The 14,160-nt window shown below is 35.4% G+C and overlaps 1 protein-coding gene across 1 annotated transcript in view; it reads left to right on the top strand.

Annotated features, from left to right (window-relative positions):
* Positions 1 to 14,160, top strand: part of ALMS1 (ALMS1 centrosome and basal body associated protein) — a 166,450-nt gene that overhangs the window by 16,202 nt on the left and 136,088 nt on the right. The window contains exons 2-3 of the mRNA XM_036873812.1: positions 2,244 to 2,369; positions 11,414 to 11,609. Of these exons, the coding sequence (XP_036729707.1) occupies positions 2,244 to 2,369; positions 11,414 to 11,609 (322 nt within the window). The remainder of the gene's footprint in view (positions 1 to 2,243; positions 2,370 to 11,413; positions 11,610 to 14,160) is intronic.

The raw sequence follows: 14,160 nt of genomic DNA, 5'->3' as shown, positions 1-14,160 counted from the left end.
ATTGACCCTTTTATCATTATATGATGTACTTCTTTGTCTCTTGTAACGGTTTTTGACTTAAAGTCTATTTTGTCTGAAATTAATATAGCCACTCCTGTGCTCTTTTGGTTACTATTTGCATGAAATCTCTTTTTTCATCCTTTTACTTGGAATTGATATGTATCCTTACATCTAAAATGTTTCTTTGATAGACAACATGTAGTTGGAAGACCACTAAAGACCACTAATTTTTAAAAAAATATTTATTTATTTATTTTGGCTGCACTGGGTCTTAGTTGTGTCACACAGGATTTTCGTTGTGGCACGTGGGATCTTTAGTTGTGGCATGCATGCGGGATCTATATCCCCAACCAGGGATGGAACCTGGGCCCCCTGCATTGGGAGTGCAGAGTCTTAGCCACTGGGCCACCAGGGAAGACCCAGACTGCTAACTTTTAATATTAAAAAATGACTCAGGGAAAGACTCTGAAACTGTTTATTTATACCAAAAGACATTTAATCTCAGATCAGAGAGTTGCTGATGACACCTGCTTAGTTTTGAAGCATTCATCTTAAGAATTCTCTTTCAAGTATTTGGGTTATACCACCATCCAAAGGCAAGTGTGGGAAAACTGATCAAACATATGGAAATTATTAGAAATTAATTTCCTTAATGAAGTCTATAAACCATCAAGTAGGTAATAAAAGTCAGTTCTGGGAAATGTATTTTTTAATAAGAACTTTTAATATTTAATTTTAACTTTTGAGGTTTTTTTTTTTAGCTGATAAAAGTGAGAGAGAGTTCTTTTTTCTCACACGTTGGGTTAGTTGTCAAAGTGCTGGTTTCTTAATATTGTATCATTAGTGTTCTATAAATATCCTAATGAATCAAGCTCTCTTTTTGTAAGCTAATGTGAATCAGCTATTTTCAAAGGCAACACCCTGTGCTCTACACCCAGCATTATTTAGTTGCAGTGAATAGCCATTTTGAACATTCATTTTGGCATTCTTTCCTCGAGGGCTCAAAGAAGACTAACTGTGCCAAAACATTGGCTGTATTGTTATTTATTTAGGGATTTCAAATTGCCAAAATGAATTTGCAAAATGCCTTTCTTTGCTTTTTATTCTTTATCCCTTAAAAAATGCCATGGAAGCAAGGTGGGTGTGCCCCATGGTGTTCTACCTTTTGAGAAAAACCTCTTGGAAGAGTTGTTACCATAGAAATCTCTGTAGTAATTGAATAGATTTTAAGTTAAGCTTACTTTTCTATGATCAAAAGCACATTGTTGTAAGCGCTCTGTAAAAATGTTTTGTTAGTGTAGTAACTTTTAATTCTGGGGGAAAAAAATCTTATGACCTTGGGTTTCCTTCAGAGGCTCTTTCACATTTGTGGTTGTGTTAGCAGTCATCTTTTCTTGACTCATAACTGCCTGTTTTACTTTTAATAACCTCTTCTTTTTTTATGGACATTGTGTCTTTTTAAAAAGTCTCTTTAAGGGTCTGAGATATTCTCATTTTAAAGTCTTTTGAAAGTATAGTTTGTAATCTCATTTTTAGCAGGAGTGTTATTTTGTTTTGTCTTTTGGTGCATCCTTCTCTACCTGGTGTTTTTTTGGTTGTCTATGCCTTGCCCCTTGTGGCTCCTTCTTTATAAGGAAAGTTTGTATTGGAAGCTTTGGGTTCTTACTCTCCAGGAATATAGGGGAAAAATCTCAATAACCAGTCCCTGAACCAGCAGGTGACTTGACTGAGATCACTTTTGTTTGATTACCTCTGATCTTTTCCATGTGCATTGCTTCAGCCTTGGGCAGTAGTCACAACTTTTATTGCCTTCTTTCACAGATGGGAGAGCCCTGCTTCAACTCCTGATTTCACAAAATGAGCCTAACTTTGTCCCCACTTTCCACGCTATAAGATGATTTTAGTTCCTATTATTAGAGTTAATTTCTTAGGTGTCTCAAATAGTAAGATTGTAAAATAGATAACTGGCTTGTTTCTGCTTGCTTCTTTTACTGCTACAAATATAGGAGGTTAAAGAACTGCTGTGGTTTGTTGGAATATGTTGAGTCCTTACTGGGTAACCTTAAATCCCTGTTTCCTTATTTTTAAGTGAAGATAATTTGGACAGTGGTTGTGAAGCCCAAATGTTACTATATTTGTGAAACTGCTTTATAAACGGAGAAGCATAATCTAAATGTTAGACTTTATTATTGTTTAGTCATAAGGATTGTGTTATTATTCTATTTAAATCTTTTGATTTTCAGGTTGTTCCATTGACCTGTCATGTATGGCAACAGCCATTATATCAAAACAATAGTGGAATACAGATTCCTGATACTAATGTGGTCTCTTTGGAAAAAACAGCTCAGTGGGGTTCTGGGGATGATCAGGTATGTCTTGTGTAACTGGCAAACTATCTTTTGGTAAGCAGCATGAGAAATTCTGATTTAGCTATGAAGAATGGAAAGAGGTGAATTACTTTAATATTCCATTTTTCTGATAGATCTTTGGCAGCCTTAATTATGTAGAACAGCAGTTTACTTTTTTTTTTGGTCTCAGGACTCCTTCACATTCTTCAGAAGTATTTTAAAGAGCTTTTGTTTATAAGGGTTATCTGTATCAGTATTTAGGTTACAAAAAAATTAAAACGTTTAAAAAATATTTATTTAAAAATAACAAACCGGGCTCCCCTGGTGGCGCAGTGGTTAAGAATCTGCCTACCAATGCAGGGGACACGGGTTCGTGCCCCGGTCCGGGAAGATCCCACATGCCGCGGAGCGGCTAGGCCCGTGAGCCACAACTACTGAGCCTGCGCATCTGGAGCCTGTGCTCCGCAACGGGAGAGGCCGCGACAGTGAGAGGCCCGCGCACCGCGATGAAGAGTGGCCCCCGCTCGCCGCAACTGGAGAAAGCCCTCGCACAGAAACGAAGACCCAGCACAGCCAAAAATAAATAAATAAATAAATAAATAAATTAAAAAAAATAACAAACCCATTACATATTAACATACAAATATATTTTAAAATGAAAAATGGCTATTTTCCAAAACAACAAAAAAATTAGTTGAAAGGGTGGCATTGTTTTACAGTTTTGCATATCTCTTTAATGTCAGGCTTACTAGAAGACAGTTGGTGTATTAGGCAGGGTTCTCCAGAAATAGGAAACATATACGTACATAAATAGGTATATACAAATATATATATGTATGTAAAATAAGGAATTGGTTCATGTGATTATGGAGGCTGAGAATTCCCAAGATCTGTAACCTGGGGATCCAGGAGAGCTGATAGTATAGTTCCAGTCTGAACCTGAAGGCCCGAGAACCAGGAGCTGACTGATGGTGTGTGTTCTAGCCCAAGCCTAGAGGTCCGAGGACCAGGGGAGCTGATGGTGTAAGTTCCACTCCAGGTCCAAGTCCGAAGCAGAAGACTGATGTCCCAGCTTGAAGACCATCAGGCAGAGAGGGCGAATTATCTTTTGCTCAGCCTTTTGTTCTATTCAGGCCTTCAGTGGGTTGGATGAGGCCTGCCCACCTTAAGGAGGGCAGTCTCCTTCACTAAGTCTGTGGATCAGATGTTAATCTCATCCAGACACACCCTCACAGAGACACCCAGATGTTTAACCAAATATCTGGGCACCCTGTGACACAGCCAAGTTGACACATAAAGTTAACCATCATAACTGAATTCTCAGATTTGCTTCTGCATTTAGTCCATTGGGATATATTGTTTTGGTTGAATGATGTGAAGAAAATCTGACCTTACATAGATATGTAGTTAGAAAAGGGAGGCCCACTTAAGTTCCCTGAAAGGGTGTCAGTGACCCCCAGGGATCTTTGGACCACACTTTGGGAACCACTGATCTAGAACATAGTAATAAACTTAGAAATGGAAAAAATTGTGAGCAGATAGGAAAAAGCCTCATATATGTTTGTTGGAGAAAAAAATGTGTCCTTACTCATAATGATTAAATATTTAAGGTTGATTATCTAATAACTTGGGTATCAGATTTCTTCTAGTACCTTCAATTTCCCCTAAATTGCATTTATTATCCATTAAATGCAAGGTATGGAGGAAGGAGATTTACTGTCACCAAGTGAAAAGGGTTAAGAGAAACCCTGACCAGAAAAAGCACGGTACTCTGTGATCATTAAATGGAAGGGGGATTGTTATGGGTTGAATTGTGTCCCCCAAAATGATGTGTTGAAGTCCCAATCTGCAGTACCTCAGAATGTGACCTTATTTGGAAATATAGTGATGGCAGATAGAACTATTTAAGTTAAGAAGAGATCATACTGGATTTAGGGTGGGCCCTTAATCCAATATGACTGGTGTCCTTGTAAGAGAGAGACACACAGGAAGAGGTCTGCCATGTGAAGACAGAGGCAGAGATGGAGTTATGCTGCCATAAGCCAAGAAATGCCTGGGGCTGCAAGAAGGAGGAAGAGGTAAGAAGGATCCTCCCCTAGAGGCTTTGGATGGAGCATGGCCCTGTCAACACCTTGATTTCAGACTTCTAGCCTCCAGAACTGTGAGAGAATACATTACTGTTGTTTTAAGCCCTCCACTTTGTGTAAGTTCATTATGGCAGCTTTAGGAAACGAATACAGAGGTATATTCCTAGATAGTTTAATATTCTCTGAGGGCATGTTTATGGTAGAGCACAGTCCAAAAATGGATATCTTCCCTTTTTTTGGTCCTTGTTTTATAAAATATAAACCATGGATAGATCCTGTAGCTCTTCATTTCTGCCTTTATGCCTGGGTTCCTGGGTTCCTCAGAAGAACTGGAGGATTATACCACTTCCTAATTCTCTCCCCTCTTTTCTCCTTCTGGTTATTCTGCTCATTCATCCTTGTTGCTGTCATCCAAGTTAACTTTTTTTATTCATTGAAAACTATAGCTCTTGCTACACTGTCTTCTTTTAGTTTCTTTCACTTCAGCTTACATTACCCATCCAGTGTCTGAAACTCTTGGATCTTTGATCTAATGTGCAGAGATTTTTTTCCTCCACTCCTCCCAACCTTCTCCTATCCCTGCTTACCCCGTGGTCACAGTCTAGACCTTATCAGCTCCAGCAACTTAAGTACAAATGTCTCATCCTTTCTTCCCTCCAGCTACTGCCCCATTTAATATTTCTGCTCCCTGTTAAGTGAAATTTTCAAGAGTTTTTGGTCTCTATTTTCTGATATCTTATCCTCATTTTTTAAAAAGTCAGGTTTATTGAGGTATAATTTAAATACAGCAAAATTAACTCTTTTAGGTGTACAGTTTGATGAGCTTTGACAAATATATACAGTTATATAACTACTACACATTTGATTGCCATCACCCCCAAAAAGTTTCCTTGTGCCCCTTTGCAGTCAGTGAGATGACTGAACCCCCTGCTTAGTCCCTGGCAACCGCTAATCTCATTTCTGTCTCTATAGTTTTGCCTTTCAGAATTGTGTGTAGATTTTTAAAAAATTAATTAATTAATTTATTTTTGGCTGCATTGGGTCTTTGTTGCTGCACGCGGGCTTTCTCTAGTTGCGGCAAGTGGGGGCTACTCTTCTGTGCGGTGCGTGGGCTTCTCCTTGTGGTGGCTTCTCTTGTTGTGGAGCACGGGCTCTAGGCGTGCGGGCTTCAGTAGTTGTGGCACGCGGGCTCTAGAGCGCAGGCTTGGTAGTTGTGGCGCATGGGCTTTGTTGCTCTGTGACATGTGGGATCTTCCCGGACCAGGGCTCAAACCCGCGCCCACTGCAGTGGCAGGCGGGTTCTTAACCACTGTGCCACCAGGGAAGTCCCATGTGTAGATTTTTGAATCTGGCTTCTTTCACTTGGCACATGCTTTTGAGGTTCATCCATGTTGTTGCATAAATCAGTAGCTCTTTAAAATTTATTTCTGAGTAGTAGTCCACTTATGTACAGGTTTTTAGGTAGACAGCTGGTTTCACTTCTCTTGGGTAAATACCTAGGAATGGGATTGCTGGCTGATACGGTAACTGTACGTTTAACATTATAAGAAAGTGCCAAACTGTTTTCTGAAGTGCCTGTACCATTTTGCATTCCCCACAATGTATAGGAGTTCTAGTTGCTTTGCATCCTTGTCAGCTCTTGGTATTGTCAGGTTTTTTTTGTTTTTGTTTTAAAATTTTTAGCCATTCTAGGTATGTTGTGGTGTCTCATTGTGGTTTTAATATGCATTTTCCTAATGATAATGTGCATCTTTTTGTGTACTTATTTGCCATCCATGTTTCTTCTTTAGTGAAGGGGTTGGTTTAAATCTCTTCCCCATTTTTTATGGGTGATTTGTTCCATTTGTTGAGTTTTGAGAGTTCTTTATATATTCTAGATGTAAGTCCTTTATGTGTTTTGCAAATATTTTCTCCCAGTCTATGGTTTTTCTTTGAATTGTCCTATTTGTTTTTTGAAGAGTAGAAGTTTTAATTTTGATGAAGTTGAAGTTGGTTTATTGATTTTTTTTTTTTTTATGGTTTTTACTTCTTATGTCTAACCTGGTAAATTTTGACCTAATCCTAGATCACAAAGATTTTCTCCTATATTTTTTTCCAGAACAGGGTTTCTCAGCCTTGGTGCTTTTGATATTCGGGCTAGATAATTCTTTATTTTACAGGACTGTCCTGTGTATTGTAAGATGTTTAGCAGCATCCTTGGCCTCTTCCCACTAGATATCAATAATACTGCCCCATGTTGGTAAGCGTCAAAAATGTCTCCAAACATTGCCAAATGTATCATGGTTGAGGGGAGAGGAGGGTGTCAAAATCTTGCCCAGTTGAGAACGAGTTTTTGAAGTTTTATAGTTTTAAGTTTCACATATCTAAATCTGTTTTGAGTTGGTTTTTGATTATGGTGTGAAGTAGGGGTCCAGCTTCTTTTTCTTACATATGAATATCTAATTGTTATTCCAACACCATTTGCTGAAAATACTCCCTTTTCCCTTGGCATCTTTGTGTGGGTCTATTTCTGGACTCTCTATTCCATTGATTTATATCTCTATCATCATGCTAATACTGTGCTTTTAATTACTGTACTGTCTTGAAATCAGATAGTGTGAGTTCTCCCACTTTGTTTTTCTTTTTAAAAATGGTTTTGTTTATGCTAGATTCTTTGAATTTCCATGTAAATTTTAGAATCAGTTTGTCAATTTCTATTTAAAAAGTCTGCTGGAATTTTGATTCATATTGCCTTGAGTCTATAAATGAATTTGAAGAGAATTGACATCTTAACAATATTGAGTTTTCTAATCCATAGACACAACAGTTCTTACAGTTTTATTTAGATCGCTAATTTCTTCATCAGTGTTTTGTTGCCTTCAGTGTACCAAACTTAATACATGTTTGTATTAGACTTACTGAAATGTTAAAAAAATTTCAATTCCTACTGTTCATCACAATTATATAGGAATATAATTGACTTTCTATATTGACCTTGTATCCTATGACCTTGCTAATCTTATTTACTAGTTCTAGTATAGTTCTTTTGTAGATTCTTTAGGACTTTTTAATGTATAGACAATCATATCCATTGTATTTTTTTTTCCTTTTTCCTTTTTGATATATATGCCTTATCTACTGGCTAGGATCTACTTATTATTCTTCTATTTGATCTTCTTGCGTTCTGACCTCACTTCTGTGAAAGCAAGTGTCACGAACAAATTTGTGTAGCTGAATACAGTAAGCACTTTTCTGTCCTCATCTTAGATGCAATAAATAGCATTTCATATTCTTAACCAGTGCTTAACTTCTTAAAATTATTTCCTTTCTCGGCTTCTCCTGGTTTTCTTTCTACTCCTCTGGCTATTCTTTCTCAGTTTCCTTTGCTGCTTTATCGTCCCCTGTTAAACCTTAAAATCAGAGGTTGCAAGCTGTGGACCTGCATATGGCTCAAATGTGGTTTGCAGGAAAAAAAAAATGGGGGGCACAGTGTTTTAAAAATTTTTAAACAGAATACTTTAAAGTGTGCATGCAGTGCATAGTTGGCCACAGGTCCCATTACTCTCTAATATCAGGCAGGTTTACTCATTTCTTTCACCTCCCTGTACCTATACACATTTGAGTTTTTAACTTCTGCTTGAAATGTTGGAATGTTTTGGTTCTCATCTCGATCTAGGGCTTTAAATATGCCTGTGTACTTAAAAATCCCAAGTTTGTATCTCCAACCTTTACTTCTCCCTCAAAATTTGTTTGTATTTATTCTGTTGTTTATTTGTCATCCCTCTTCACATCTGTCAAAAAATATTTAGAGATTTGAGGCCCTTTTTATATTGGTTGAAAAAGTATAACACTCAGAATCATAGCAACAAAATAAGCAGAAAGAAAAGAATGGTCAACAGATTTTTTAAAATTTTATTTTATGAGGGGAAATTATAAGAGCATGTTTACATGGAGAGAGGAATGATTCAGTAGACAGGGAAAATGCATGAAGGAAAATGGGAGAATCACATATAGGAAAGAAATCATTGAAAATAAATGGAATGAGATGGGAAGGTCTTTGATAGGTAGTAAGACTTTTTTTAAATCACAAGATGAAAATCTGGGTTAGGTAATGGGGTTGTAGATCTTGTGCTAGGAAGATAAGGAAGGTCCATCTCCTGTTCTTCGCTTACTAAAGTAGGAAATGAGGTCATCAGTTGAAAAATGAGGAAGGAGGGTTCAGTAGTTCTGAGGAGAGAAAGTATGAAGTAATCATTTTAGCCAATCAAGTTACCCGGAAAATAGAGTAGAATTTCCAGGCAGGGCTGAGTGCCCTTGAGGTTTAATGTCATCAGTCTAAAGGAAAACTAGTGCAGGTGTGTGCTTTCTTCAGCAGTGTGCTGCTGCTTGGATTAAGACAAGCAGAAGGTTCAACCAGAACTGAGCTTTTGCCAGGCAAATAGGATAGTGGGGGAAAAGGGTAAGAAAGAAGAGATGTTTGCAAGGTAGTGATTATAAGGATGATTATGAACTCTCAGAGTGGTAAAGAGGGAAATACAGGTAAGAAAGGAATTATGAAAAGTGTAAATGTGACAGGATAGTTATCTTCATAAGGTTACAAAATTATTGCCGTTGAAGAGCTAGAGTTAAGTAAGTGATCTGTGGAGGTCAAAGGATGGGCAGGAGAACACATGGATACGTCTCTCATCAGTAGTGAGGAATAAACTATGGAATGAGGCTCAAACCCTGGTCAAAGGGGCTAAGAGATGAGTTGGGGACCCGAGATTTTGCTGTAGTGAGAGTCACAAGATGACTGGAATTCCCTTGCTTTAAAACCCATTCATTTGACCCACTATCCCCTATTGAATAGAGTGCTCTCAAAAGAAAAAAATTAAAATAATCATTCTCGTATTCCTTTTATTTTCAAGTATTAAAAATGTAAAAAGCATGTTTCCAGTAGCAATGTTCGATGTTAAGGATTTGACTAATTTATCTGACATAGATGGGATTGATATACTTTGGAATGTCAAAGGTCTATAATCCCATAAGCCATAGATGAGTAGTGTTAATATTTTAGAATATTCACTCCAATATTTTTCTCTGTATCTATTTATATAACTGATATTAGGTAGTGGATAGTTGTGTATCTTTTTTTTTTTAACTTACTGTAAGAGCATTTGGTTGGTGAATTTAAATACTGGAAATAATCCTTTAAAGAAAAAAGTCTTGTTGAAATTGTGAAATCTTTCTAAATTGTAGTACAACATATTTTTATGGGTGGGTCATTTGGTAATGAAAAAAAATATATTCTCCTAAAAAAATTTGGTTAAGGAAGAAGAGTAATAGACTACAAAATAATGCAAATCAGTACATTATATATCTAAGCATGTTGATTGCCATCAATATAATGTCTCATCTTTTTATTTAAACAAATAAATGTAAATCAAATGAATTCATTATTTAACAAAAAATTTTATATAAATAATGAAAAACTGCAAGTAGAGGAAACATGGCAAAGAGAAAAACAGAAATAATTAAGTTAGAAAATAGAATTGTTAAATTCAAGGCAAAATATGTACATTCCTAGTAGATCCAGTCAAGAAAAAAAAAAACCTTAATGAAATAGACTTAATACAAACCTATCAAAGCTTATAGAGTTGGATTAGAACTAGGAAGAAATCAAGAATGTTATAATAGTACCAGCTATCAAAAAGGTTTCTGGATCTAATGGAGTCACTGGTGAAATCTTTTATATTTTTAAGGAAAATCAAATTTCCTTGTATTAAAAAAATATAGAACAAGGTTAGAAAACAAAAGAAGCATTCTACAATACTGATTAATCTTATGAGTGAAAATGTTAAAGACTGTGCTAGCAAATATGATTAAGGTCTAATCTACCACTACCAAGTAAGAAATGTGAAGTTGTTGCAATATGAAGAAATTTATTGCTGTATTTTATCAGATGTAATTGGGGAAAAAAAGATGCTATAATGTAGTTTGATCAAATTTAGTACTCATTCCTAATCAAATTAATTTAAAATGAAAATAAAAGAATACTTTAATAGCATGATAGGATGAATATTCTTAACTATTAAGTAATACCAAATTTAAAAAGAAAATGTGTTTAAAAACTGCTTACCATTAGTATTTAATTCAACTTTATTTCAACATTGCTACCTAGTGTGGTCTGTGGATTGGTGCCAGGACATGAATTGCTTGTTACTGTCAAGAGATAAGTACAAGAATTAAGAAGAAGTGTTTAGAAACTTTTATAGCAATTTGATGTTCTTTAGAACTAGAAATCAGATACTTAGACTTGTGTTTTGTATTTTGGGCTTATATATCTTTTCAATTTCATTTTCCTAGTTATTTTTACTAGTTTTTAAAATTAGTTTATTATTTTTCTTTACTTGTTACCTGTTAATTTTTATTAGTATTTTAATAAAATGTCAGTCTGTAATGAATTGGAAGTAGGAAAAACTGATCCTTCCTATAGATACTTTGAGAAACATTTTTCTGAATCATGCCACTAATATAAGAGTAAATATTTGAAAGAGACAAATGAACCACTCACTACGCATGAACCATATGATGTTTTGCACCGAGAAGTCCGCTAGAAACTAGTATAGCAAGTAAGAATTCAGTAAAGTGGTCACATGTAGAGAATATCGTAGTTTTAGGTTTGGAAGTTTTTTTTCAGTTTTATTATTATCAAATTGTAAGATTTCATCATGAAGAACCAAATTTATTGTTTTAATGATGCGAAGTAACTATTAAAGAATAGCAGAAATGCCAGTGATTCAACACGTTAAAAGATGGGTAATAATGGGAAAAGATAAAAATGTTATTAATATTGTGAAAAACACAGAAAGAACAGCTTTACTTTTTACAAATTTTGATGGGAATGTTGTGAAATAAGAAGCTGTATGCTACGTGAATGGACGTTTTAATCTAAATGTTAATATGTATGGTAACTCAGTTAATGATTTAGCATATTTTCCTTCAAAATTATTGTTTTAGAGAACAGAATCTTGGCATTATCTTCCTCAAGAAATGGACTCTTCCCACACCTTGGATACAACCCAGACCAGGTTTAATGTGAGAGAGAAAGGGACTGAAGTGACAGACTTCCCCTCTCTGGAGGAAGGTATATTGATCCAATCAGAAAATCAAGTAAAGGAGTCGAACAGAGATCTTTTATGTTCTCCATTGCTAGGTAATGCCTCTTTATTTTTAACTCGTAGTAATACCTCACATTTGTAAAATACTTATGGGAGACTGCAAATCTTGCATCTAAATCCTTTCTTGAGTTGAGGAGCTCTGTAGAACTGTACTCAAAGGTATTAGCTTATTTCTGGTTTTCCACACTGGCCAGCTGGTCTAGTTATATTTAAATGTGCAGTTGCTCCTCATTTTATCTCCCTCTGTTGCTCTCAGAAGGCAAAAAGGTGGTAACTTCCTCTAGTGGGTATGCCTCCTTAGTCCTGAATTTGTGGAGTTTTTCTTGGGGTAAACCATATATTATCCTTTGACTACTTCTCTCAGCAGTGGAGGCTCCATGATGTATAAAAAACAAAAAACAAATGTTCATGCTTAAGCTCATTAGATTCTTAAAATTAGTTAAGACATATATTATTATCCTAAGTTTTCAGACCCAAACATTGAGATAAAGAGGTTAAATGACTTGTCTGAGGTAGAGCTTCCTGCTTTCCTCTGTTTAATATGGAACTGATTTATTAGCTCTTTACAAAAGATGAACTTTAAGTACTTTTCAAATCATCAAGGTAGGAGGTAGAATTGTATTATCACTACTTTGGATTGTTGCACATATATAAGAATGCTTAGCCAATATGGTAATTTCAGTTTTTTCATGCCTAAATCATAATTCAGACAAATATTCTTTGGTTTTTCCTTCCATTTTCTTCAGATTTTTATTTTCAAAAATTGAAGAAAATGCAACAACCACATATTTTACAATTAACTTTTGTCAAGGGAGTGGGATTCAACCATGGAGCTGTCTTATCAGAGTTTTGTAGAGGAGCAAGAATTAGGAGTTAATTCAACAAGTTCCTTTCAAATACAAGCAAATACTATCCAAGTAAAAATACTAGGGCCAATATATTCAGTGATGTAGATCATCAAAGTCAATTTTAGTTTTATATTTTAAGAAAGATGTTAACATTAGAGTTCCCTTGTGGGAGGAGATTACTATGATAGTAGATGAAAGGGAAGACTTTGCTATGATCAGGTATTTGAAGGGCTGTCATGCTAAAGAGGAAGCAACGTATTTTTCATTTATTCATTTACTTAACAAATATCTAAGTGCCTATTGTGTGTTGGATGCTAGGGATATATAGATGAAAGCTACTTCCTCTTTTGGGAAGACAATACAGTAAAAGGAAAATAATAGTAACATGGGATGAGTTGGATAGTGGTCTAGAGCAGGAGTCTGCAAACTACTAGCCATAGGCTAAGGCCTGATTTTGTGAGCTAGAAAAGGTTTTAGCATTTTTAAAGGATTGTAAAAACAAAAGAAGTATATGGGATAGAGATACCATGTGTGATCAACAAAGCCTAAAATATTTACTAGCTGACCTTTTATAGAAAATGTTTGCTAATTCCTAGTGTAGAGGTTAAAATGAGACTACGTAGCTTATAGGGAGGCTGTTTTCAACTTGATACAAGAAAGAACTTTCTAATAGAGCCATTTAATAATGGAAAGGCTATATAACAAAAAAAAAGTGAGCATTATGTCATAGCAAAATGTCAAGCAAAGTTCTCTAATAGAATAGTTTCAGCATTGGGTTGGAGAATCATCGTGCTACATGGCTTCTAAAGTATTTTCTAACGTAAAGTTTTATAACTCCAGCTTCTCATTTACCATAGATAAAGTAGAACATTTTAATCATTAGATCAGATCCCAGAATCTGATGGCCAGAGGAAATTTCATCATTGCTTTTTTGTTATGCTTGAATCCAGTCATTGTAGTGTGTATCTCACCAATGGCAAATGTCATGATGATGACTGGTGCCAGAACAGTTAGGTATCTCAGAAAAGAGTGATCCAGGCCATCAGCAGTTGCCCAAATGTGAGGAAATGTGGGGTCTTTGTTAAAAAATCTTCATGATTCTTAGAGGGGTAAAGATTTCTGTTATGAAGGTTTAAGACTGAGTCTGTAGCCAAAGAGGAACCATACCGATTAGTCCTTGGTGGTAAAGGTTATCGTTATCTTTCAGTTTCTCATTTTTAATTAATCCATTCAGTAAATAAATAATTGTATTTTGAGTGCCTACTAAGTGTAGCTGGTACTTTGCTAGGCATTGAGGGTACAGCTGTGAATAATGCAGACACGGAGTTGATAATCTAGGTGGGAAGCAGACAGACCAAAGATTAAAACAAGAGTGTGACAGTTATGATAGGGAAGGTATGCAGTATTTATTATAGATTTATTTATTATATATATATATATATTTTATTATATATATATATTTATTATTATTTATTATAGATTATAGATTTCTTGAAATCAAGAAAGTATACTGTAGCAACAGTATTACCTTCATATTGAAAGAACAATTCAGTTTTAGCAAAACATCACCAATCTAGTTAAATTAATATGAAATAGAATGCTGTTGGTTTTATAGTTTTGTTTCTATTAAAATTTAATTTTTTGTTTTATAGTTGTAGAAATACTATAAGGAATAAGGAGTTTATACCTAGTTGTACATATTTAAGGACATTATAATAAACCTTACTTAAGGTGGCAT

Source organism: Balaenoptera musculus, chromosome 13 (genome assembly GCF_009873245.2).
Source record: "Balaenoptera musculus isolate JJ_BM4_2016_0621 chromosome 13, mBalMus1.pri.v3, whole genome shotgun sequence".
NCBI lineage: Eukaryota > Metazoa > Chordata > Mammalia > Artiodactyla > Balaenopteridae > Balaenoptera > Balaenoptera musculus.
This window is presented reverse-complemented; position numbering and strand designations above follow the sequence as displayed.